The sequence below is a fragment of the Schistocerca cancellata genome, chromosome 1 (assembly GCF_023864275.1).
Source record: "Schistocerca cancellata isolate TAMUIC-IGC-003103 chromosome 1, iqSchCanc2.1, whole genome shotgun sequence".
Taxonomy (NCBI): domain Eukaryota; kingdom Metazoa; phylum Arthropoda; class Insecta; order Orthoptera; family Acrididae; genus Schistocerca; species Schistocerca cancellata.
The window spans coordinates 593133230-593161195 of NC_064626.1; the positions used below are offsets into that span (position 1 = coordinate 593133230).

At 42.6% G+C, this 27966-nt stretch overlaps 1 protein-coding gene across 1 annotated transcript in view; it reads left to right on the forward strand.

The window, feature by feature from the left end:
- The window catches only part of LOC126088493 (fatty-acid amide hydrolase 2-A-like), a 250432-nt gene that overhangs the window by 88767 nt on the left and 133699 nt on the right, over positions 1–27966 (forward strand). The window contains exons 2-3 of the mRNA XM_049906673.1: positions 8962–9155; positions 17565–17775. Coding sequence (XP_049762630.1) covers positions 8962–9155; positions 17565–17775 — 405 coding nt within the window. The remainder of the gene's footprint in view (positions 1–8961; positions 9156–17564; positions 17776–27966) is intronic.

Sequence of the window (27966 nt, forward strand, 5' to 3'; positions counted from 1 at the left end):
AAATTGTATTAGTCCACACTATGGTGTTTTGTTTCAGGCTCAAACTGATGAAACTAGTTTTCATGTACGGTAACGGTACCTGTCGACAATCGTCTCCTTCATTTCGAAATTTATGGAAATATTTTGCAGCTCAACACTTCTCCGAACTTCGTAGTTTTCGGCCAGTAAAAGTAGGGCCCCAACGTGGCCGTGAATCATTTCCTGCACTGCGCTCTTTCTTGGCGCAGGTTTTATTGCGGTATCTTTCGCAGTGATACGTATGCTCTGATGAATTGGTCGTATCTTCCCACGTCGCGTAGTGTGCAGCCAGCTAGAGGGCTACCGCTACGAGGCTCATCTTGGATGCTCGTGTTTCCACAAATCGTTTCTTTCAATTCCTAAGACTGATGGCGCCCATCCTCACATCTAGCTTGAGACAAATAAAAGTAGAAGATTTTTTTCCTCTTTGACAAGCAATTTATTGACAGCAGATTGTCTAAGCGAAACATCGGTGTCAGTCATTTTGTAAATATTGCCTCTGATCAGAGGCAATACTTATATGGCAGAAGTAAATGACGTCACAACGTGACAACACATTGTTAAAATTTGTTGATCACTATAATGCAGTCACATTTATACTTTATTGGGACTGCAGCTTTAACATGACTTTCAGCTCGATCCTAGTTAGTGTGTTCTTTAACGTCCCGTTTAACGTCCCGTCGACAACGAGGTCATTAGAGACGGAGCACAAGCTCGGGTTAGGGAAGGATGGGGAAGGAAATCGGCCGTGCCCTTTCAAAGGAACCATCCCAGCATTTGCCTGAAACGATTTAGGGAAATCACGGAAAACCTAAATCAGGATGGCTGGAGACGGGATTGAACCGTCGTCCTTCCGAATAGCTCGATCCTTCTAAGATGAGAGAATTCCTACAAATCGACGATTACGGGGCTAAACGCTGTACCACTTCTCGCCCGTTCAGGTGTCTCCATGATTACTTATCTATCGATGTATTGAGTGAACCAGAACTCCACCGACAAAATTTCGGAGGTTTTTCGGTGATATTTTCTGAGCATATTGGTAAAGAAACTCGGGGTCCTCGGTGGTTCATTACAGCCTAATTGGATAATAATGTAATTATTGTGGCTGTTCTGTTTCGTTGTCAGCTTGGTCACCAAACACCTCGCGACTTCTTCTTCTGCGGCCATATGAAGGGCTCGGTCGATATTCACGTAGATTTGGTTGCTAGAAACGTCGCAGCCGAACATTGTTGGTCGTGAGAAAAAAGTCGACGGTGCGTCGTTGTTCACTCTTCCATGATCATAGTAGTCGACGTTTAGGGACATTTATATTGATAGAAAGGATTGATCACAGTGAAATAAAAATATAAGGGTTTCGTCTGGCTCTGAGCACTACGGGACTTAACTGCTGAGGTCATCAGTCCCCTAGAACTTAGAACTACTTAAACCTAACTAACCTAAGCACATCACACACATCCATGCCCGAGGCACGATTCGAACCTGCGACCGTAGCGGTCGCGCGGTTCCAGACTGTAGCGTCTAGAACCGCTAGGCCACCCCGGCCGGCAGGGTTTCGTCTGAATTACTCTGTGTTTTTGGGTGTATGTTTTGGCTATTGCATATTAAAGGCTTTTTTCACTGTCTTGAACTTACACTGCCTGATGAAAAAAGTGAACGACAAAAAAGGGGACGAGGATATGTAACGAAAATACACTGATAGAGAGAACGTGTAATGTTATTTCAGTCATTGCAAAATCGAGTGAAATTTACAAAGAATTTGGTAGTATGAACTTACTTATAATTATGAAGGTGCACCCTCGATTGGACTGGATACACGCGCTGATTCGCTGGTGAATGGTGTCATAAAGCCGTTGAATTATCTCCTGAGACAGGCTGGCTCGCAGCTGTTGTAAATGGTCCTTGATATGCTGAATATTAACGCTGCCATGAAGTTGATGTCCGAGATAGTCTCACACGTGTCCAATGGGGAGAGACCCGCGGATCTTGCTGGCCACGGGAGTATTTCGACATCACGCAGAGAGTTCATAGACACACGTGCCACGTGCAGACGAGCTTTGTTCTGTTGCAAAATGGGACCGCAAGACGTTAGCATGAGAGGACGTCAGTAACGTACCGTTGCGCAGTTGTAGTTCCCTGTCACTACCAGCCCGTGAGCCAAAGTCGTACCCACATCATGACACCAGGAGTCTACAGAATTGAAAGAATGGGACCTAGGTCGCCGCCATACTTACCGGCAATGATCATACGGGGTACGGTAGAACTACGATTCATCCTATTCATTAGAAGTCCACGCTTCCCGGTCACAGCACCATTCAAAAAGCGTGGCACAGTAATTCCCTAGTCCGGCTGCTGCTGGTGTCCGATTAATGGTATAGGATGACACAGTACGCTACAGAGAGTCTACTAATTGTCCTCAGATGGCAGATGCAGACGTGAAAGGGTTGCAGTCAACCGGAGCCTAGACGCCAAAAATGCCTGCTCTCACGTTCCTAAGACGTCCTGATCGCGCCACTGTCACATCCGAATGCACAGCAAATTTGGATACTAAGCGATTAGACTAGCCAAATGGAGACCCACAATGAGGCCCGTTTGAAAACCCGGCAGATGCCAATAACCCTTGCACACACGAGTACACGGCGTCTGGAAGTCCTTCGAGGTGATCAGTTAAAATCTGACGCTGTTACAACTCCTTTATACATTACCAGTCCTGGTAACAACGCTAAAAACGTACAACAGTAATGCTTTCTGACTGCCGCTCTACCTGTCCCAGAGAATTGAAACTCTATCATTTGCGTACCCGCCGATGGCGTGTACGTGTATGAAGGTACAATGATGTCCGACCATGTCTTCTGGATTCTTCAATAATTTCTCAGGCAGTGTATTTTCACAGACACAAAGATAATTGGAGTAATAAACCGAAAGTATCACAACTACAGTATCAATCTTTGACGAGCCAGGGCGACTAAAGGTCTTTTGTACCAAAACACTCACAAAATATTTTTGAACTCCCTCTGACATCTTGACGGTGAAGTTGGGTTCATTTGGCATAAATATAGAGCGAAGCGATAGAGACTACTCGTGTTTGTTGCGCCATCCAGAACGAGCGACCGAGGCAACAGGTCGTCAAGGCCGCTTGCGGAATCGCGGTCCACACACACACACACACACACACACACACACACACACTCACACTCACAGACGCACACACAAATCGCGATCGCCAGACGGAAGATTCGGGGGCAGCCTTCGCTGTCAGACAGCAACTCATTGAAGTGTTACAGGATGGAAACAGCTCCTAGAAACAGCCAGTACATATCATAATCAATTTCAGCTCTAGTTTCATCTGTGACATTGCAGTCATCCGCTGCGATTTCTCATATTTACCATTTTTTGGACGAATAATGAATGACGTATGTCATACGCAAAAGAAATTACTCTAAAATTCTACACCTCTATTAACGCATTGTTTCAGCTTGTGCTCCGCGTTCTAACTGCAACATTTGTACGTTTGGTCATAGCCACATGTAAAAGAAATGACACTTTTGATTCCATATATATTGGTTTTCCTGCAAAGTATTGGTTAAGTAAAGGATATTAACATATATGGACAGCATCGCATTATAAAAACTCAGTTTTTCGGAGCAGATTTTTAGACACAGTATTAGTTTGTGGTTATCCAAATCTGTTCACTCGGGCTTATTGTTTCGTTAGATAAATGGTTAATCGAGTGGGATATAATATCTACACAATCCGCAGTTAACAACGCTGATCAATACACTAGAGCCCTTTTTTTAATTAGTTATTATTATTATAAGAATAACTATCGCATTGAACTGATCACATCCCTTCAGAAAGAAATGCATGAAACCATAAACGAGATAGGAAATAATTTAGCGTTTCTGTGTGAGTGTGAGCTTTATAAAAGACGCAAATATATCTAAGATTAAAGAGGGGACATTGCAGCTAACTTTTGTTCTGTTTAACTTTTTCTGGTTACCGAACAGTGTTGAGTCTGTCGAGATACCCAGTTTCGCGCATCCGTGAAAGAAGATTATTTATCTCGAATTACAAGAAAAAGGTTTTGTCCCATTGAGATTATATACACTTGCTGTGTATCTGTTAGATACATCTCAGCCCTTTTTTGGAATTTTTACGGGCTTAATTATATCGTTGATAGAAGGGTTCCTAACATTAACTTTTTTGGTGTATGCTTATAAACTCCTTTTCAGACTTTATTTTATTAATAGGAAAATAAGCAATAAATATTTAACATTTTTATGGACCATCTGTTTTTATATTACCCTCGCCTTTGTTTGAATCGTCTGCTTTGACGTCGAGGTGTGAGTCGAGTCTTGGGAAGTAGATGTGTTGATGGATGCGTTTCTGGACTACATATTTACACCTGTTTGTCTCTGTGAAGTTCCCTCTGTGGCACGTTAAGGCTTCTTCTACTGGCATCAAACAGCATCAAGTATTGCTGGTGAAATAAAGACGGGAAGGAATTCCGCTAGTTGAAGTAGTATAAGAGGTAATAGTTGAGGTCTCACTCACAATGAGCTAATTGAAACAAGAGCATTAGATCAGTTGTTAAGGACGGTACATGGAATCGACCAGTGCCTCGTTTTTCATGGTCCGTCAGCATAGGTTTTACTGAAACTGATTCAAAGCTTTCGCAAGAGCTAAGAATACCAGACAACATTGAGTATAATAAAGTATAATTGAAACAGTTGTCATGTAGTTCTTTGCTGCCTCCAGACTCACTGCTGGTTGGCTACGGGGTATGTTAATAGTGAGTCACGAGGAACAAATATGAACAAAAAAAAAGGCACAAATTAAGAAGAAGTTTAAATCAAAGGATTCAGGAAGATTTTTGCTCTTGAATAAAGTTTTCATTTATAACAAGATTTGCTTTTGTAATAACTTAGTCAATCGTTTACATAAAATTCTTTTTGAATAACACATATTAACAAAATTAAACACATGGAAAAAATACTCATCATACCACTTCATTTTTAGAAATAATGGTCATCTGAATGTCAGTAGAGATTTAAATGATATTTGTATAGAGATTTAAAGGCTATTTGTATTCTGCCACTTATCAGTTTTGGCCACTAACCAAAAAACATAAAAATGCTAGAAGGGTGTCATGGAGAAAAGCACAATGATTGTTTCGCTGATAGATCGCCTTCTTAGTATTCACATACAATAAAGAGACATGTGTCACACACCCAGAGGATATCCGTTCTGCAACTCGTGTGACATGCCCTACTTGTCTCCGTCTCTCCATCCCCTCTCCCCCGCGAATCAAATTTATGTACCCCCTCTGTCTGCGTCTAGTGTTATCCATGTGAAAGAGTGAGAACATGCGAATCTTGTTCCAGTACGAGGACGTGAGTACCAGTGCGCTATTCACCTTGTGGGATGTGAGAAACCGCGGAAACCAAACCAAGGATGGCCGGTGCACCGGCTATCGTCGTTAATCCACAGGGCGGATTCGATTCGGAGCCGGCGACACTCCCCGAATCCCAAAAGTGGCAAGCTAAAACGCGCACGTCTATCCCAGCGGGTTCGCATAAAAACTAAATCTCGAAAATGGAAAACAAATCTGACACGGTTCATAAGCAGCAAGTAGAACAGGCACACCGCAGTAAATTGACCCCAGCTGCACCCTTCACTCAGCAAAAAATAACAGAAAGACTGACTATCACGAACTTAGGTGGAAAGAAACATCATTCCACCATTTGTTTGTTCGAAAAGTAATAGTCTTCAAGCTGCATTCACAGTTATGGTACTAAATGAAATATTGCTAAAGAGGAGCGCACATTTCCATTTTATATCGCGTAAATTACAACGATGTCAGACTTGTGAGATTTTGTTGCTATACAGTTCTTAAATCAATTGCATGGCATATGTGCTTCTGAAATTTTCGGTAGAATGCTTTTCTTTGGGTTGCAATTTCTTGGAGGTTATGTTACAGTGATGTACCCCACAGACGTAAACAAATTATTGTATAACTGTTTTATATATTTATTGTTAATATTATTGAAGTATGCTAACCCTCTAGTCATTTTGAAGCACTGTAGATTCTAGTATAGATGGTGAAGAGCTGGTAGCAGGTGGTCAAGTCATCTTTCACTGCTGACGTAAGTCATTACGCTGGAGCAGTGTGTGTGTGTGTGTGTGTGTGTGTGTGTGTGTGCCAGTCGGTTGTATGGAATCGGCGAAGTAAAGCTGCGTCAACATGGGAACGAAACAATATGACAGAAAGAAGTTGTCGTATCTTGACGAGCCCATGACCACACCGTGAAGAAAGTTGCCCTATTGGTTGGTGTATCAGCGTGGACTGTCAAACGTGTGCACGAGGAATGATGTGCCACTTGCAGCCACGAAAAACTGCGTCAAAATAGTATTGATAAAAGTATCCTAGCCGACAAGGACCAGAGACGACTGTGGTATCTGATCCATGAGAATCGGACTCAAACCCTATAGGTATTACTGCTGTCAGTTAACGCAGGTCCATCACAACCATTTTCCAAGCTAATCTATCGAAAAGAGCTACATGCAAGGTAGCCTTGGAGTCTAGTAGTCCGTAAAAGGCCATTGCTAAACAGCGACATGAACATTTTCAGTGGGCCAAACCATGCAGAAACTGGTTAGTAGCTGATTGAAAGCGTGGAGTGTGTTCCGATGAGTCGCGATTTGCCTCTTTTCAAATCTGCGTCTACATCTACATATGTACTCCGCTAGCCACCAAGCGGTGGGTGGCAGAGGGCACAATACGCGCCAAAGTCATATTTCGCCCAACTCGCGGATCGCACAAGGGAAAAACGACTGTCTGAACGCCTCAGTACGAGCTCTAATTTCCCTTATCTTTGAATGGTGATCATTGCGCGATTTGAAAGTTGGTGGTAATAATATATGCTCTACATCCTCGGCGAAGATCGGATTTCGGAATTGAGTGAGTAGCCCCTTCCGCTTAGCACGTCGTTTATTTGCAAGTGTGTCCCACTTCAAACTTTCTATGAGATTTGTAACGCTCTCGCGATGGCCTAAATGTACCAGTGACGAATCTTGCCGCTCTTCTTTGGACCTTCTCAATCTCTTTAATCAGACTCAAGTGGTAAGGGTCGCATACAGACGAGCAATACTCTAAGACTGGACGAACTAATGTATTGTAAGATATTTTCTTTGTTGAAGGACTACATCGCTTTAGGATTCTACCAATAAATCGCAATCTAGAGTTCGCCTTGCCCTTTACTTCTGTAATCTGATAATTACATTTAAGATCATTTCGAATAGTCACACCCAGATACTTGACGGGTGATGCCGCTTCCAAAGACTGGGCATTTATTTTTTGCTAGTATATTAATGGGGATTTTCGCCTTGTTATACGCAGTAGGTTACACTTACCAATATTGAGAGTTAACTGCCAGTCATTACACCACGCATTTATTTTCTGCAAATCCTCATTGCTTTGTTCACAACTTTCGTTTGATACTATTTTCCTGTAGACTACAGCATCATCGGCAAACAGTCTAATGCCGCTGTCAATACCACCAACTAGATCGTTTATGTAAATCGTAAAAAGCAGCGGACCTATTACACTGCCTTGGGGCGCACCTGAAGTTACGCTTGTTTCTGTTGAAGTCACCCCGTTCAGGACGACATACTGCTCCCTGTCTGTTAGAAAATTATCTATCGAACAGCATATGTCATCGGAGAGGCCGTCAGCGAGCACTTTTTGGAGCAAGCGACAGTGCGGAACTGAGTCGAACGCCTTTCGAAAGTCGAGAAATATGGCATCAACCTGGGAGCCGGTATCTAGAGCCTGTTGCATATCATGCACAAAGAGGGCCAGCTGTGTCTCACATTACCGCTGTATACTAAAACCGTGCTCGTTTCTGCAGATGAGCTTCTCAGAGTCCAGAAAGGTCATTATGTCTGAGCACAAAATATGCTGCTTGATTCTACAACAGATCGATGTCAGTGAACCGGCCGGAGTGGCCGAGCGGTCCTGGGCGCTACAGTCTAGAACCGCGCGACCGCTACGAAAAAAGGTTCAAATGTGTGTGAAATCTTATGGGACTTAACTGCTAAGGTCATCAGTCCCTGAGCTTACACACTACTTAACCTAAATTATCCTAAGGACAAACACACACACATATGCCCGAGGTAGGACTCGAACCTCCGCCGGGACCAGCAGCACAGTCCATGACTGCAGCGCCTCAGACCTCTCGGTTAATCCCGCGCGGCGCGACTGCTACGGTCGCAGGTTCGAATCCTGCTTCGGGCATGGGTGAGTGTGTTGTCCTTAGGTTAGTTAGGTTTAAGTAGTTCTAAGTTCTAGGGGACTGATGACCTCAGACGTTTAGTGCCATGGTGCCCAGAACCATTTTTTTTATGTCAGTGAAATTGGTCGGTAATTATGTGAATCCGATTTTCTGAGGCCCCCACTGTCCAATGAGGCTTTTAATCTGCAGTGTGTGGAGAGTGTAGTTCAGGATGGACTTCGTAATGTGATGTTTTAGGTACGTATAACGTACCGTGACGTTCGTCTCAACATTCTCTGTGACCGAATGTAGCTCCTTCTCTCGGATATTCAGTAAGAGTACACTGTTAACATCCCCCGTTCCAAGAGGGTGACCACTGTGTTCACAGGATTGCATCCATACGGTCGCCATTTGATGAACACACAAACACCCTATCGCTCCTAGACTGGAACGTTGATCACCTCTTCTACATCCCCTAGGGGTATTTGGGACAGTGGGTGAAATGCACCCACAACAATTTGGTAGCTCTGTAGAGCCAAATCATTAGTGAATGGCTTCATCTGGAATGGCATACCTGAAGAAACAAGTGGGCTGTCAGCGGAGTGAGGCAACTATCAAAGATGGAATAGGCGAATGTTTTTTGTGTTAAGCAGGACTGTGGCCGCTGTTGCAGAGAGCGAACTGAGGATGCTGACGTGGTGGTCGCAGTGGGCGCTGCGGCTGCTGATGCTGGCGGCGCGGCCCGTGGCGCTGGCCCTGGTGCGCGCCCGCCTGCTGTTCGCGCCGCGGCGCGCCGTGCCGCCCGTCTCCGACCCCGTGCTGCTCGTGCCGGCGCACCAGCTCGCCGCCGCCATCCGCAGCGGGCAGGTGTGTCTGACGGCTCTTCTTCTTCATTCGCATTTAGAAGAAAGATTAAGAAAAGGCAAACCTACGTTTCTAGCATTTGTAGACTTAGAGAAAGCTTTTGACAATGTTGACTGGAATACTCTCTTTCAAATTCTGAAGGTGTCAGGGGTAAAATACGGGGAGCGAAAGGCTATTTACAATTTGTAGAGGAACCAGATGGCAGTTATAAGAGTCGAAGAGTCGAGGGACATGAAAGGGAAACAGCGGTTGGGAAGGGAGTGAGACAGGGTTGTAGCCTCTCCCCGATGTAATTCAATCTGTATATTGAGCAAGCAGTGAGGGAAACAAAAGAAAAGTTCGGAGTAGGTATTAAAATCCATGGAGAAGAAATAAAAACTTTGAGGTTCGGCTATGACATTGTAATTCTGTCAGAGACAGCAAAGGACTTGGAAGAGCAGTTGACCGGAATGGATAGTGTCTTGAAAGGAGGATCTAAGATGAACGTCAACAAAAGCAAAACGAGGATAATGGAATGTAGTCGAATTAAGTCTGGTGAAGCTGAGGGAATTAGATTAGGAAATGAGACACTTAAAGTAGTAAATGAGTTTTGCTATTTGGGGAGAAAAATAACTGATGATGGTCGAAGTAGAGAGGATATAAAATGTAGACTGGCAATGGCAAGGAAAGCGTTTCTGAAGAAGAGAAATTTGTTAACATCGAGTGTAGATTTAAGTGTCAGGAAGTCGTTTCTGAAAGTATTTGTATGGAGCGTAGCCATGTATGGAAGTGAAACATGGACGATAAATAGTTTGGACAAGAAGAGAATAGAAGCTTTCGAAATGTGGTGCTACAGAAGAATGTTGAACATTAGATGGGTAGATCACGTAATTAATGAGGAGGTATGGAATAGGATTGGGGAGAAGAGAAGTTTGTGGCACAACTTGACTAGAATGAGGGATCGGTTGGTAGGACATGTCCTGAGGCATCAAGGGATCACAAATTTAGCACTGGAGAGCAGCGTGGAGGGTAAGAATCGTAGAGGGAGACCAAGAGATGAATACACTAAGCAGATTCAGAAGGATGTAGGTTGCAGTAGGTACTGGGAGATGAAGGAGCTTGCACAGGATAGATTAGCATGGAGAGCTGCATCAAACCAGTGTCAGGACTGAAGACCACAACAACAATACTATAACACCCCCCTGCTTCCCGGGATTTGCGAAATTACAAGTTGTCAATGACCGTGAATTATGAATTATGACCCGCGTCGAGATAAGGCATCTGAATCCGAAGTAAATAATGATTATTCCGCGGGAAGCAGGAGACGTTATAACCTGATCGTTATTGAATGTGTAATTTCATTCAATAACGATCGGTAAATGAAATAATGGAAATAATTTGGAAATAAATTTTGCCAGTGGAAATTTTGCCGAAAGAAATGATTAAGTTGTAAAAGCAATTAAAAAATCGGTCGACAGCTCAACTAATGAGCGACAGTAGTGTTAAGTACGTGAATAATTGTGTCAAAAATAAAGTTTACCTGTTTGTAGCGCAGCGGGTGGAACGGGGACTTTTACGTAAGTGCTGTGTCAGGCTCAGTAGTCATATAAAATAATGTCCTAACAATCTAACTACACTTATTATGTTCATAATTTGTCAGCTAAGTGCAATGCTGACAACTCAGATAATTATCTATCGAGATTTTGAATAATGGACTGTCATTCTGTCTTTAAAATTAGGTACTTTGCACAGTTCAGTCTACTGATAATGAAATATATTGCCAATAATTGATTAACTATGTTTTGACTGATAATAATTCATTAATTGGGGGATTGTCAACTGGAATAAGCTTTATAGTTTCATGAAATATCCTTGAATTAACTTCAGCTGAATATGCATTGAAATAAATCTTAATAATAAAATTTATTACTTCAGTCTATTATTATGTTACTATGGTTGCCGTAAGCTTATTAAGTGCAGCAATTAACTACGATAACCAGTCTGAAATTTACTCTTCACCGTCTATGCAAATAATTTGATAATTAACATATTTTCTCCTGATAATGGCGTGACACACTCGGTTCAATAAGGTAAGGATTGAAAGGAACCTACTTGATGTTGCTGTCGGGTGGATTGTAACTGCAACACTTCGAGTATAAAGTGCTTGTTATTAATTGTTCGACTTCAGAGAAAAGCACAGTCACTGGCAAGCCTCCTACAATTTTATCCTACGAAAATTACGTATATCTTACTTCCCTCGTTGTCGGTGGATCGACGGAAGTCCACGGCAGCGACACAATGTGGCATCGGGCTTTTACCGTTACGACTTGGGCCCACAGTGCGCTTCACATTTAAGTCCTCGTTTCCTCAGCACTATGCCCATTAATCCATAATAACTTGCCCGGCCATGCTTCCAGATATGCCGACCATTACTTTCCCGTCGTACTTAGATCCACACACTAGCCGTTAGATGTAACACAGCTGGGACTAGCAGCACTCGACTGTACTTCTTACTCCGAGCACGGCATTACTGCTACTACTACCCGCTGGCGCGCTCCCGCGCCCAGAGGCGCGACAAAACAATGTCTCTGACTTCAACAACTAAATATGCCCTGACTTGCCAATGTTAAATATTACATAATTTAAACATAGTATTTACAATACATATTTAAACTAGACAATGCAACGTATACAAACAGTTTCATGTGTTAAGTAAGCGAAAAAATTCATAGGAAGGACTGCGTTGTAGCGTCACAACACTTCCTTCCCTCATCACAGCCGCGCCTGTGTCCGTGACTTGTTTGCTAATGTCGTCGCCATTTTCCGCCAGCAGCGGAAAGAGCGTTTTGTTACGCCCGAAGATGATGGGCTGTTATCTCCCTAATGCTGCTAAACAGTTGGTGGTTCAAGTCAACTACAATGGCTCGAGGGCTTGTGATTTCTCGCGAGAGCCACCGTTTCCTGATGTGTCGGTAATAGAGGTGGCCAGTAAAATCAGACGTACCTGTATACGGGAAGATAACACGTTAACAAGTTTACTTGCAATATTTATGCGTAGTAACTCAGAAATACATAACTTTTAAATGCTGTAGTTTCCTGTCGTGCTGAGCTATATACAAGGTACAGTCACATTACTGTGACCATTGCCTATGTTCGACGTCAACGTCTTCCTCTTTTATCCTACGTCTACATCTACATCTACATTTATACTCCGCAAGCCACCTAACGGTGTGTGGCGGAGGGCACTTTACGTGCCACTATCATTACCTCCCTTTCCTGTTCCAGTCGCGTATGGTTCGCGGGAAGGACGACAGCCGGAAAGCCTCCATGCGCGCTCGAATCTCTCTAATTTTATTTTCGTGATCTACTCGGGAGGTGTAAGTAGGAGGAAGCAATATATTCGATACCTCAACCAGAAACGCACAATCTCGAAACCTGGACAGCAAGCTACACCGCGATGCGGAGCGCCTCTCTTGCAGAGTCTGCCACTTGCGTTTGCTAAACATCTCCTTAAGGCTATCACGCTTACCAAATAACCCTGTGACGAAACGCGCCGCTCTTCTTTGGATCTCCTCTATCTCCTCTGTCAACCCGACCTGGTACGGATCCCACACTGATGAGCAATACTCAAGTATAGGTCGAACGAGTGTTTTGTAAGCCACCTCCTTTGTTCACGGACTACATTTTCTAAGGACTCTCCCAATGAGTCTCAACCTGGCACCCGCCTTACCAACAATTAATTTTATATTATCAATCCACTAAAAATCGTTCCCTACGCATACTCCCAGATATTTTACAGAAGTAACTGCTACCAGTTTTTGTTCCGCTATCATGTAATCATACAATAAAGGATCCTTCTTTCTATGTATTCGCAATACGTTACATTTGTCTATGTTAAGGGTCAGTTGCCACTCCCTGCACCAAGTGCCTATCCGCTGCAGATCTTTCTGTATTTCGGTGCAATTTTCTAATGCTGCAACTTCTCTGTATACTACAGCATCATTCGCGAAAAGCCGCATGTTTGGGCATTGTCTAAAATAAAAATCAGATCAACTATTTAGTAACAAATACACTAAGTTCACTTTACACGCTTTACTTTCGATTTATATTCAGTCACTACATCACTTTGATTACTCAGATTTTACTGTTTGTTTTATTCACTCACTGCCCTACTTTTTTCTGTTCCTCCTAACGTCACTGATAAGAAACTGACGTTCGAACCCACGACGAGTCTTGGATCATATACCCCTACCAGAGGCTAGGCCCCCTTGTGGCGAATTCCGTAACATATCAAAATACTTCGAATGGTCCACAATGCTCCAGAACATTCCACAACATTCGAGAGTATTCTGGAATGTTCCTCAATGATCTGGAATATTCCAGGATGTTTCTGAACATTCTGAATTCTTCCCGAATGTTCCAGTCTATTCCCGAACATTCCAGATCATTGTGGAACATTCCGGAACATTCTGGGATGTGTGGAATGCTCTCGAATACCCTAAAATGTTCTAGATATTTCCAGAGGCCGAAACTTCCACGTCCTTATATATTCAAAAGCACGCCTTCAGGTAAAAACGGGAACCTTCTTCACGGGTGGAGGACTGAGGGCTACCACACCGTAAACTCCCTTGGTCGTACCGGGACTCGTTTCTAAGTTTTAGCACCACGTACATTGTACACTTAATTTAATAATATACCGGGTGATCAAAAAGTCAGTATAAATTTGAAAACTTAATAAACCACGGAATAATGTAGATAGAGAGGTAAAAATTGACACACATGCTTCGAATGACATGGGGTTGTATTAGAACCGAAAAAAACAAAGTTCACAAAATGTCCAACAGATGGCGCTGGACAGCAAAACTGCTACCGTGACGGGTGAGAGCTACGCCGATATGTTACAGAATCGCATCATCCCCAGCCTGGCCGATAAACACCTGCGGGAACGTACGATGTTTATGCAGGATTCCACCACATATTGCTAGACGCGTGAAAGATCTCTTGCGCGCGTCGTTTGGTGATGATCGTGTGCTCAGCCGCCACTTTCGTCATGCTCAGCCTCCCAGGTCCCCAGACCTCAGTCCGTGCGATTATTGGCTTTGGGGTTACCTGAAGTCGCAAGTGTATCGTGATCGACCGACATCTCTAGGGATGCTGAAAGACAACACCCGACGCCAGTGCCTCACCATAACTCCGGACATGCTTTACAGTGCTGTTCACAACATTATTCTTCGACTACAGCTATTGTTGAGGAATGATGGTGGGCATATTGAGCATTTCCTGTAAAGAACATCGTCTTTGCTTTGTCTTACTTTGGTATGCCAATTATTGCTATTCTGATCAGATGAAGCGCCATCTGTCGGACATTTTTTGAACTTTTGTATTTTTTTGGTTCTAATAAAAACCCATGTCATTCCAAGCATGTGTGTCAATTTGTACCTGTCTATCTACATTATTCCGTGATTTATTCAGTTTTAAAATTTATACTGACTTTTTGATCACCCGGTATAGTGATGACGAACTACAGTTTCAAATATTTTATTTTCTTTATTTTTCAGGTCATCTCGATTGTAGAATATGAAACATCCTAAACAGTGAAATTTACAAGCCTGCTCCACTTGTAAACTACCAATTTTTAATGCACTGGATATTTTCCCTTGAATAGCTTTACTTTAGCTTTGTTAAATATACATCTAAGTTGTTTGTTTGAAACCGAGCTGAAGAGCCGATGCTAAAAAATCGTCCTTTTAAGTAAGATTATTTTAAGTAATAACGATATATTATAGTAGCCAGTCTAATGTGCGCAATAATAGCTGCTATAATCTTTCTCTGGGATAATTCTTATGAATCAATAAATGATTGTAACCATTCCTTTCTGTAAGTAAGTAAATAATTTCTCACAATATGCTAACCATAACTGAAGTTAACTGAGAGGTCAATTAATAGTCTTTTTTAATGTCAATCCGCAGCTATTTGCAATGCGTTCTGTGTTATATAGTCAATAGGCAGCTTGAATGTTACCTCGAATTTTGGTGTAATGTACCATGTCGTCTCCGAATGCAAATTCTTTAACGATTGGCCGTGCACCACTAATAATTACCAAAATCAATTGAGACATGTTTGGATGCTTAAAATAAAACTCATATTATGAACTCCATCGTTTCATGCTGGACAATGAATAACAGCAGAAAGCAAATCCGTGATCGGGCAGCGCACAAGATTGCTGCTGCAGTGTTCATATATTCCCTGGTGTATGAAATTTTCGTTAATTATTTCACGATATACTATATGGCCCCTGATGGGAGCAGCAAACCTTTTACTTACGAAAAGTTTCTGTTACCATTCTCTCTTAGATATTCTATGGCTCAAGACCAATTGCAAAGTTTTTATTATTTCTTTTAAACATGTTATAAACAGTTCAGTATAGCAGTTACTCTTTGTCCTTTGGACACGTCGCATGAAATAAAGTTTAAATCACAGGCAGATACAAGTTGTCTATGAACTTAATTCATGTAGGTTCTTAATTTTTAAATCGTGTTCAAATGTTCAAATGTGTGTGAAATCTTATGGGACTTAACTGCTCAGGTCATCAGTCCCTAAGCTGACACACTACTTAATCTAAATTATCCTAAGGACAAACACACACACCCATGCCCGAGGGAGGACTCGAACCTCCGCCGGGACCAGCCGCTCAGCCCGTGACTGCAGCGCCCTAGACCGCTCGGCTAATCCCTCGCGGCTTTTTAAATCATCTTGAGTCCTCTTTCCTGGAAGAAAATCGTGACACAAAACTCGGGTGTTTCATCATTTCTTACATTTCTTAAAATACAATTGCGTTGCTCAGGATTGGAATTTTTTACCTCCAGGAACATTCATTTGTTTCCCCGTTTGGACACGACTCAAGGAGAAACCTGGAAAAACCCGAGCAAACCCCGCAACCCAGGGTTTTATAATCTGACCCTGTTGCGGGAACCCAAGTAATGTTGCGAGCGGTAGGACGTAGACAGTGTGGTAAATGGAGATTTGAATCAGTCCGGGAAGTGTGCATGGATAGGCGACATGGTTAAGGCGATTGCTCACGATAAGAGGGAAATCGGGGTTCGAGTCCCGGTCCAGCACAAATTTTCATGTGTCATCAGTAGATAATATCGTGACGCACCTCCTTTTGCCCGTTGCAGTTTTGCAACTCCATGTGGAATGGACTCAAAAAGTTGCTGGATGTACCCTGCAGAAATATTGAGGCATGCAGATCTCTATAGCCGTTCATAATTGCGAATGTTTTAGGTGTAGGGTTTTGTGCACGAACTGACGTCTTGATTACGTCCCATAAATGTGCGATGGGGTTCATGTCGGGCAATCTTAGTGGCCAAATCATTGGCTCGATTTGTCAGAATGTTCCTCAAACCACTCGCGAACAGTTGTAGCGCGATGACATGGAGCATTGTTATCCATAAAGATTCCATCATTGTTTGGGAACACGAAATCCGTGAGTGGCTGCATATGTCTGTAAGTAGCTGAACATAATAATTTCCAGTCAGTGATCGGTTCAGTCAGAGCAGAGGACCCAGTCCATTCCATGTAAACAAAGCCCACACCATAATGGAGTCAGCATGCACAGTACCTTGTTGACAACTTCGGTCCATCATTTCGTGGGGTCTGCGTCACACTCACACCAGAACTTCAGCTCTTACCCAACTAAAATCGGCACTCATCTGACCGGGCCAAGGTTTTACAGTCGTCTAGGACCCAATTGATATGGTCAAGAACCTAGAAGAAGCACTGCAGGCGATGTCGTGCTGTTAGCAAAGGCACTCACGTCAGTCGTCTCCTGCAATAGCCCATTAACGCCAAATTTCGCCCCACTGTCCTAACGGATATGTTCGTCGTGTGTCAACATGGATTTCTGCTATTATTTCACGCATTGTTGCGACTCTGTTAGCACTGTCAACTCTACGGAAACGCCGCTGCTCTCTGTCGTTAAGTGAAGGGCGTCGCCCACTGCATTGTCCGTGGTGAGAGGTAATGGTTGAATTGGTCTTCTTGGTACACTATTGACACTGTGGATCTCAGAATACTGAATTCCGTAAAGAATTCCGATATGGAATGGCCAGTGCGTGTAGCTCCATCTACCAGTCCGCGTTCAAAGTTTGTTAATACCCGTCGTGCGGCCATAAAGCCGGAAACCTTCTCACATGAATCACCTGAGTACAAATGACATCGCGACCAATGCCCTGCCCTTTTGTACTTTGTGTACGCGATGCTACCGCCATCTGATTATGTGCATATCGCTATCCGATGAGTTCTGTCACCTCAGTGTGCATACATACTGGTTGTCCGTACGTAATATAAAAGGCGAAGTTGCGAATAAATTGCGTAATTTATGAGTAAGATCATGTCGACGTGCATGTGAGGGACGTTGGTGCTTGTGTGCAGCTATCTAGCGAGCGCGTGGTGCGGGCGTACAGCGAGCGAGTGCGACTGGTGCAGCCGGTGGTGAACGCCGTTGTGGAGGACCGGCTGGCCGCCGCCCTAGAGGAGGCGCGCCGCGTCGACCACCTGCTGGCCGTGGGGGCGGCGCCGCCCCCGGAACAACAGCCTCTGCTCGGCGTGCCGCTCACCGTCAAGGGCAGCTTCGCCGTCCAGGGTACGTGTCTTCCCAAAATCATGTAGTGTCCCACCCTGACGCCTTCATCGGGAGGACGACGGTTCAAACCCACGTCCGGCCATCCAGATTTACGTGTTATGTGATTTCACAACCTGCAACCTTACCCCTGATATAGAATAAATTTCCTTTACTTTACGTCTATGGTCACAAATTTTTTGTCATCAGAATACCGGTTACGATCTGTAATGACCGTCGTCAGTTCTATTTTATAAAAACATGTCCTAATGTTCTGCTAATTTTGTGTTTAACATTTGACGATGCCACTATGGCTGCAGTACATTAGGACATGCTTTTATAAAACAGATCTGAAGATGGTCGTTATAGACGGTAACCGGTAGTCTGATAACAAAAAATTTGTGACCATAGACGTAAAGAAAGGGAAATTTATGTGCTTTCCCTAAATCGCTCCAAGGCCAATGTCGCGATGTTTCCTCTCAAAGGGCACGGCCGTTTTCCGGCCCCCTCTTTGACCCAATCCGAGCTTGTGTTCAGTCTCTTAATGACCATCGGTTGATGGAACTTTAAACCCAATCTTCCTTCCTCCTTCATCCTGGCGCCTTTTCACAAGGGACATGCTTCACATCGTACGCCTAAGATGGTTCCCATTATGGATGGTGCACGTTTAGACGCCAGAATTAGTAAGTTAGTTAGTGTCATGTTCCATGGATCATCTTGTACGATAAATCGTAATGAGGTGGAACGAGTCATTTTATGTTCCCATCGGAACTAAATTTGTACATATGTTAACGTTCTGAACATTTCTATGTTTTTTCAAAGAAAAAAAAAGATATACAGATGTTGTTAGTAAGTCCTACACATTACATTAACAGAATTCTTCTACGGACTAGAATGAATAGGCAAGGAAAACTGTCTCAGATTATTTTAGAATTTTACTTTGCTGTCTGTGAGACATTCTGTGGCACTGGATAAGTGATCAAAAACTTTTTTGCAGCATTTTGCACCCCTTTCTGTGCTAAAGGCATCATTAATGTGGAGTAATAAAAGTCATTTTTCCTTCTGGTAGTGTACTTATGTACGTCACTGTTCCTTTTGAGCTGTAGTGGATCATTCACAACGAACTTCGTGAGGGAATAAACTAATGTGAAGCAGTTGTCTGAATGCCCAACTCCTTAAACAGATATCTACAGGATGATCCTAGGTGAGCGCTAAATATTATTCTTACAGCACAGTTCTGAGCAATGAAGAATTTCTTTCTTAAAGATGAGTTACCCTAGAACATTATCCCATATGACATTATTAGATGCAAATATGCAAAATGCGTCAATTGCAAATGTAACTGGATTAAGTTATTTTAGGAGTACTAAAATATTTAAATTCTCATAAATATGGAAACCTAAGAATTTGGAAGTTTCCCCTTATTTGTTATTTCCTCGTCATGTGTGACACTTCTCATTGGTATAGTACTCCTATATGTGCAGAACTGAATATGTTGTGTCTTTTTTAAAACTGAAAAGTGAGAACATTCGTAGAGAACCAGTCAATGAAACTTTTAATAACAATGTTTACCATTTCTTCTGTTTCCGTACGTACGCTTCGATTGGTTACAATACTAGTCGCCGGCCGGAGTGGCCGTGTGGTTCTAGGCGCTACAGTCTGGAGCCTAGCGTCCGCTTCGGTCGCAGGGTCGAATCCTGCCTCGGGCATGGATGTGTGTGGTGTCCTTAGGTTAGTTAGGTTTAATTAGTTCTAAGTTCTAGGCGACTGATGACCTGACCTCAGAAATTGAGTCGCATAGTGCTCAGAGCCATTTGAACCATTTGAACAGTACTAGTCTCATTTGCAGCAAGAAATAATTCTACTTGTTATATATTACGTGGAAAAGTGTTTACATATATGAGGAACATTAGTGGACCTTACATTGAGCCTTGGGAAACCCATAAGTGATTTCTCCCTAGACAGAATTACAGCCTTGGACTACATTGGTTGAACGACTAAGAACAACTTTCTGCATCCTTTTAGTCAGATATGACATTATCCATTGGTTGGCTGTATCATCAGTCCCATAAAACTTCTATTTATCTATTAAAATATTGTGATTCACACAGTCAAATGCCTAGGTCGCTGGAAATACGAACCGACGCTATTTTATTAATTAATGCTCGTAAAACCTGCGAAGTCAACATTTAAATGGCATTCGCAGTAGATCAACCCTTCTGAAACGCAAACTGTGATTTAATTAGGATATTATTGTTGCTTAGATACTATTCCAGATTACACCACCTTCTGAAAGATTTTGCAAAATGATGTCAGACAGGTCGGTAGTTATTGACATCTCTCTTTATCACCTTTATTAAAGGGGAGTTTAACAACGACACATTTCAGTCTCTCTGGAAAAATGCCTTGAGATAGTGATACATTACATATTTCAGATAAGACTGGGCTTATTATATGGGAACAAATTTTTGGTACTCTGTTAGAAATACCATCGTAAACGTGCGTTCGTATGATTTAATTTTATGAGAATTACTTTTTCTATATCCCGCTGTGATTTTTCCCTTCAACTGTTTGTCTCTGTCCTTTCTACTAGTAGTACTCTGTAGTCAAGTTTAATGAGCCCATTGATGTTCCACGGCATCAACATGGGTAATATGAACATAAGATTCATATATAACTAGTGACTTGCTTCGACTTTGTACAGGTAGCAATAAGTATCTACGGCGGGGTGATTTACCTAGCTTAGCGCTAAAAAATTATATACACAAACCTCCCTCGTGAGTCAGTCAGTTTATTAGTGAAAACTATTAAAATCTCTAGAATACTTTCTGAAACTAGCCTTCACACACAGACAAAATGGTTCAAATGGCTCTGAGCACTATGGGACTTAACTTCTAAGGTCATCAGTCGCCTAGAATTTAGAACTATTTAAACCTAACTAACCTAAGGACATCACACAACACCCATGCCCGAGGTTGGGCAGACTGTAGCGGGTGGATCTTACCCCCACGGTATTTCTTCCCAGATGATGTGTACAAAGTTTGGTGGAAATCGTTCCAGGTGTCTAGGACGAGCTTTCTATCCGTGGTTTTGCCCACGTATATAACAAATTTCGCACATTTCTTGTACACGCATTTCACCTGTATCTCTAGCGAATTTCACCTTGCACCTTCATTTTCACCCAGTTCAATGTTTGACATCGTATCCCCTGAACAATGTGTCGTGCAGTGATATAATTTTGCAGGTACACTCACTGGCAAATGTGGATACTGTCTGCAAAAGATTTCGCGAAAACAGTGAGTAAGACAGTAATAAATTAAAACCGCATGCTCCATACGGCAGATTTACTGCTTGAACCGCGAAAATGTAGTAAGCGATAAAACTTTTTCCTTACATCATTTTCTGGAGATTAACGAGAAGAAGATTCGTAAAGATTTGAAATTATGTTTAAAGTCTGCTGTAGGTTAATAAATGGTGTCATACTCAAATATTGAATAAATAAAGTATGGGTATTCGCGAGTCGTGGGTTACGCTGCTTCTTCACCTTGACACTCACCCAACGGCGCCCATCTGATAGTTTGTAGAGGCGAGGGGGAGAGGGAGGGGAGGGGAAGGAATACCTGTGGGCATGGAGTATTTTTAATATTTTTAAGACGAATGGCGACTTGTAAGTAGCCATTAAAAAGATCAAATTCCGACACTGTTAAATACCAGCGTAAACCTAAACTTAAATCATTTTCTTGAAAGAAAAACTCTTGAATACACTATATTTTTTCCTTCCCCTGGGAGGTAGCGGGGTGAAGCGGGTGGGTGATGGGGGCAGTCTCCTCTCCTTTGATAGATGGATGGTTCATACCACTACAGCGGTTGTCCTCAGCCAATAAGTGATCTGTGTACCAAGTTTGGTTAAAATCGGTCCAGTGGCTTAGAAGGAGATGTGGAGCATACATACACCCATGTTTACAATACACAGATGGAAAAGAAGTCCCATCATCAAGAAGGAGATAAACGAAAGTTAGTAGTCGTTTTTCAACATCTGAAAGATGACATCTATTCCAGTTTCACGCCAGTAGCTTTAGAGTGACGCAAGTAGCGCCACTACGAGGAAGTAACTCAGGTTTGCTTTAAATACCGTCTTGTAACGGTCATGAGCATTAGTAACCTTCGTGGTTGGACGTAATGAGTCGATATTAGTCAAGAATACCTTTAAGACGACGAAGATGCGATTATCAAGAGTTCACTGAGTTTGAACGAGATCGTAATGGGACTACGAGAAGCTGGATGTACTTTCCATGATATTGCAGAAAGGCTTGGCAGGAATGTAGCCACTATACGTGATTGGTAGCTGCGGTGGTCACGGGAAGGTATGTTCGCAAGAAGACCGGGCTGCGGACGACCATGTGGTACTAACGAAAGGAAGACCGTCGTTTTTGGCGTACGGCTCTGGTGCATCATCCTGCGTCTGCAGCAGCAATTTGACCAGTAGTTGGTACCATATTGACAAAGGAACTGTTACAAATCGGCTACTTCAATGACAGCTCCGAGCCACTACAGTGTGTGATCTATTGACTGCAAACCACCGCCGTTTGCGACTTCAGTTGTGTCAAGTGACGGCTCACTGGAGGGCGAATTCGAAATTTGTTGCGTTTCCTGATAGAAGCCGGATCCGCCTCGGTTCGATGCCAGCAACGGGCGTGGATTGGTTAGAAGAAGGACAAGTGAGCGCCAGCAACCAACCTGTCTGCTTGCTAGACACGCTGGTAGCTACAGCTGGAGTTACGGTCTGGGGCGCGACTTCATATGACAGAGGAGCATTCTCGTGATTACCCCACGCACCTTGACTGCAAGTCTGTATGTCAGTTTGGTGATTCGACCTGTTGTTCTGCCATTCATGAACAGAATTCCAGGGGGTATTTTCCAACAGAATAATGCTCACCCACATACGCTCGATCACCAGATCTTTTTCCAGTCGAACACATATCGGACATCATCGGACAACTCCAGCATCATCCACAAACAGCATTAACTGACCTACTAAGTGCAACAGGCACGGAGCTCCACCCCACAAACTGTCATCCGACGCCTGTACGATACAATGCATACACGTGTGCATGCTTACATGCAACATTCTGGTGGTTACACAGGCTGTTAATGCACCAGCAATTCACATTTGCGATGACTTTTCTCGCGCTTACCCGTGATCTTGCAGCGTTATCACCTAAAGATGTTGCCTAGACAAATGTACTCTACATAGATTATTTCTTGGTGTTGTGATTTTTTTTCCGTCAGTGTATGTATAACAATATGATCAGAGAAGCAGAGGATGATTTCCAACATCACAGGACAAGGCAGATGTATCAAAATATAAAAAAAATCCTTTGGTAAATTCAATAAAAGGGAACAGTTTATAAAGGATCAGTATGGGAAAATATTGACCAACAGAAGTGACATATAAAACAGATGGAAGACATACTTTTCACAACTTCTCAACTGCAATGACCCACACTCTTACTTTAAACTGGAAGAACCTGATACAATTGATACAGCTGATACAGTTACTACCCCATCAGTTAATGAAATACAGCAAGCAATAAAGAAATTAAAGAATAACAAGGCCTGTGGTGAGGACAAGATATACGCTGAGTTATTAAAGAATGGAGGCCCACAACTGGAATTAGAAATACAGGCGTTAATAGAAACAATTTGGGAGACGGAAACCATTCCTGCAGATTGGAAAACTGCAATCGTGTGCCCCATATTTAAGAAGAAGGATCCACTAGTTTGTGATAACTACAGAGGAATTGCCTTACCGGATGTCACCTACAAAATCTTATCAAGCTGCCTATTAAACAGGCTGATACCAATAACAGAAGAACTGATTGGGGACTAGCAATGCGGTTTCCGCAGAAACATCCACATTAGATCATTTATTCACCCTAAGACAAGTAACTGAGAAGGCGTGAGAATTCAATGTAGATGTCCACATATTATTCGTAGAATTTAGAAAGGCCTATGATAGCATACACCGACAGACACTCCTAAATATAATGAAGGAATTTAAAATACCATCAAAATTAATCAAATTAGTTAAAATGTTTATCGATGAAACTTCATGTCGCATAAGGACACCGGTAGGAGAAACTGAAGATTTTAAGGTGTACACTGGACTGAGACTGAGGGATGCCATTTCACCTATTTTATTTATCCTTGTCCTAGAGAGGATTGATAGAGAGTTTTCTAAAACCAGTCCACAAGGGATCCATCTACAGGATGTGAACATTACAAGACTTGCCTATGCAGATGATGTAGCACTAACAACTAGTTCCAAAAGAGAATTAATCAGAATGATGCAAAATTACAACAAAATTGCTGAGAAAACAGGATTACCTGTTAATGAAGAAGAGACAGAATACCTGCCCATAAGTAGGAAAACCAGAAAAGATGCACCTCTGACTGTAGATGGATTCAATTTGAAGACTGTTGACCACTTCAAGTAGGAAGTATTTTTAGTAATAACAACAGAATAGATATAGAAATAGATCCCCATTTATCAACAGCAAACAAGACACTTTTTAGTTTCATCAAAATTCTAAGGAAAAGATCACTTCGCAGTAACTTCAAAATCCGCTTATATCAATCGACCATTATACCTGCGATGTTATATGGATGTGAAACATTAATATTTGGAACGAAAGATGAAGAAAAACTGTTAATATTCGAAAGAAAAGTACTAAGGAAAATTTTTGGACCTGCATAAGACGAAAATAGCATGGAATGGAGAATAAGAAGAAATGAAGATTTAAGAGGGCTGTACAAACACCGTAACATCGTCGAAGTGCTCAAGAGGAGAAGGTTGAATTGGGCAGGCCATATAGCAAGAATGACAGAGAATAGACTACCTAGAATGGCATTCAGCAGAACAATAGAAGGAACGAGAAGAAGAGGGAGACCCAGAATCAGATGGCGGGATAACATTCGGGAGGACACAAACAGGATGAACAGCAACAGCAACTGGACAAACAGCGCGTTGGACAGGCAGAAGTGGAAGAGGCTCATAGAGCAGGCGTATGGTTGATAAGGCCTTTGCCACATGTAAAGTAAGTAATGTATGGATGAAGTCTAGCGGCCTTCCCCAGCTACGCACAGGTAGGAGGGGCTGTACCGCCGGACGACTTGTTTGGCGTATTCGTAATTTTGTTTACGTGGCGCTGCGTAGAGTTATGATTAAAAATCTGAAAACAGCATTAGGTAACTTTAATTTATATGAATGTGATGGTGTTAAGCTGCACACGCCACTTGCTGGCTTACTGCAGCGCCAAATGGCGTGAGCGGAGTGCCCCACGGCTACCCGCCAACAGTGCGAGCTGTACATCAAGGGGTCGCGCCTCCACGGCTGCACGTTTGCCAGCGGGGCAGTTGCGCTTGTCCGACACGAGCATCAAAATCCTGGTAGCAGTTTCTGAAAGTAGCCTTCACATACAGACAGAAAAATCGCGGTGCGCGACTAATTAATCGTACTGCAGCCAATTTGCACCAAATATTTATAAATTACTTGCACGAACCTTCCTTGTGAATCGGTGTATCTGTTAGTGGAAACGTTATCAAAATCCCAACAATCGTTCCTGAGATTAGCTTTCGTATATAGGCAGAGAAAATCGATGGCATAATTTAATTTGCGATATGCATAGAGATAGAATGTTCCTACTACATATGTACGCATTTTGGTAATAACTTCGTGAGGCTCAGTGTTCTGGCGCAAGTCCTTCAGTTGGACGTCACTTAGGCAATTTGCGCCTCCTATCCATTTATCCAACTGGGAAAAGGCGACTTGAGTTTAAGGTTAAATCCGGAACGCGTTTCGTGCCTGGCGACTGTCCACGTCATTGAGAGAAGACGTCTCAGTTGGTCTTTACTTGTCCCTCGGCTGAAGAGCAGGTTTAATGTACCGCTGATGCCCACCTACCGCCCATATGGGGCGAGGGAGGACGAAATAACAACAAAGACAAAAAGATGTACAATATAAATCTTCGCCAAGCTTTGCTGCTCTCTGTAGTTGTGGCATCTTTCTGCATTAAAGCTTTTCATGTCGGATACCGCCTCCTCTGTAACTGACCGGCTCATAGCTTCTATTATAGATAACAGATAACTACATTTATATTACACGCTCATCATTAATGTAATTGTTTATACATAGATGTTCCCCGTGACTCAGTAAATCTATTGGCGAAAACAGTATAAAAATCCCCATAATACGTTCTGAGATTAGCCGTCACATAAATACTGGAAGAACGCGGTGGATCACTAATCTACGAGGCCGCGCTGAAAAGTAACGCCTCCGAATTTATTTATCTGTCTTTTTAAATAAAACAAACATTATTAAAATTCTGCACGTTTGTTGTTCGTATCTACATTCTTATTTCTCAACACTCTGGCGACGAACTCATTTCTCCGAAAGAGATACCTGTTTATTGGTACCGTCACTGTAGAATTATGTAACTGTATAGATAAAACATCTACTCACTGAGCGGCGGCGGAACACACACATAAAAGACGGTTGCAGTTGGCAAGCTTTCTGTTGACGGAGCGACAGCCGCACCTCTTCTTGCACAGGTTCACCAGTCTCAAACGAAAGTCCTCGACGGTGTCCTTTTAAGTTTGAGAACCAGATGAAAATCGCATGAGGCTAAGTCAGGGCTGTCAGGAGGATAATCGATGACACTGAATCCAAGCCGTCGAAATACAGATGTCGCAGTCCTCGTGACATTGTCATGCTGAAAGAGAGGGTGCTCCATATGTGGAGGAAATCTTCTACGATTAGCAACTTAATTACAGCACGCTGTTTCTCATCCGCCGACGTAGTTACGGGCACACCGCCATGATACACGCTACATTCTGGTCTCTCTAGCAGCAGATAGCTGGAAATATGTAGACACGAAGAATAAAAATGGCTATTGTTAATAACGTATGTTTTATTTAAAAAGTTTTAAGAGTTTTCAAATAAGAAATTTGGAGATTATGTTTTTCAGCACGCCCTAGTAGTAATATGTGCAGATATAGCTCAATTGAAGCTGTTAGTGGGATCTTGTTTTATCTTTCACTAATTTCGAGTTCGGGAACACAAGGTGTTTACAGCATATTTTTTCTGCCATGTTTCATCACATTTCTGTAGAATTTATACATCCACTTTAAAGTTTAAGCCACTGAGGTGAGGAAATTCACTTTCAAATGTGGATTGCAATAATTTGTAATCAATTTTTAGTCAGTCTGCACAAGTCGGTTCTCGAGCGGTGGGCAATTGTCTGGTCTACTGGCTGGGAATTCGGGCGATGGAAAAAAAATCTAAATCAGCGGTTGCTTTACAGATTGCACTTAGTGAAAACAAGAGGAAGTGCAACTTGGTCACGTCGTCAGCTTCACCGTATGCATGGCTTGTGTAGATAGTGGTTAAAAAAAGTTTGTTTTATGGTGGAGAGAGCTATTATTGGTAAACAGCGATTTTCATCAGTATGTGAATGGAAGTAATTAGAGTCAACTGTAGCAGTGTGATACTAAATTTATTTTGTTAGGGAAATATGATATAAAAACTTTGCATCCCGATTTTGTGTCCCCAAAACGGGAGTAGGACGGAAATTCCTCTTTATAACAATTATTTTAGGCCAGATTAGTTTTAATATTTTAACGTCTTAAAACTACAATTATTGGTGGCTACCAAACTGGCGGTGACTGTTATATAGGGTCCTTGATTTGAAGAAGGATTCCAGTATTGCAGACAGACCTTCCTGGAAGGTAGCTGGCGGTTAGAACCAACCAGGTAATAGCGCTCTAGCAGATTTCCAGACTTCCTGCAGGACTCACTATCCATACACGGGGTCGGCACGGTTGTTATCATATTTGGCAGTGTCGATGTTAGAGGGCGGCCGGATGGCCTTCATGACGCCGCCCATGAAGATGTCCCTCTGCTTCCTCATTTTGGCTGCATTGAATCAACAACTGAGAAAGCCCCTTTCATTCCTATCATACCTCACGGCGATTGCTAACAACATTGCTGCACGAAACGTGTTAAATACAGCATTGGCTCCTATCTAGACTTCAGCCACTTTACTCAAGCCTGTGAGTAGGATCGAGTCACATGCTTGGAAAGCAATATATTCTTTGGGTTTCACTCATTGGAAGTGGTGGGTATGCAAGGTGAATCAACATAACAAGTAGTTTTAG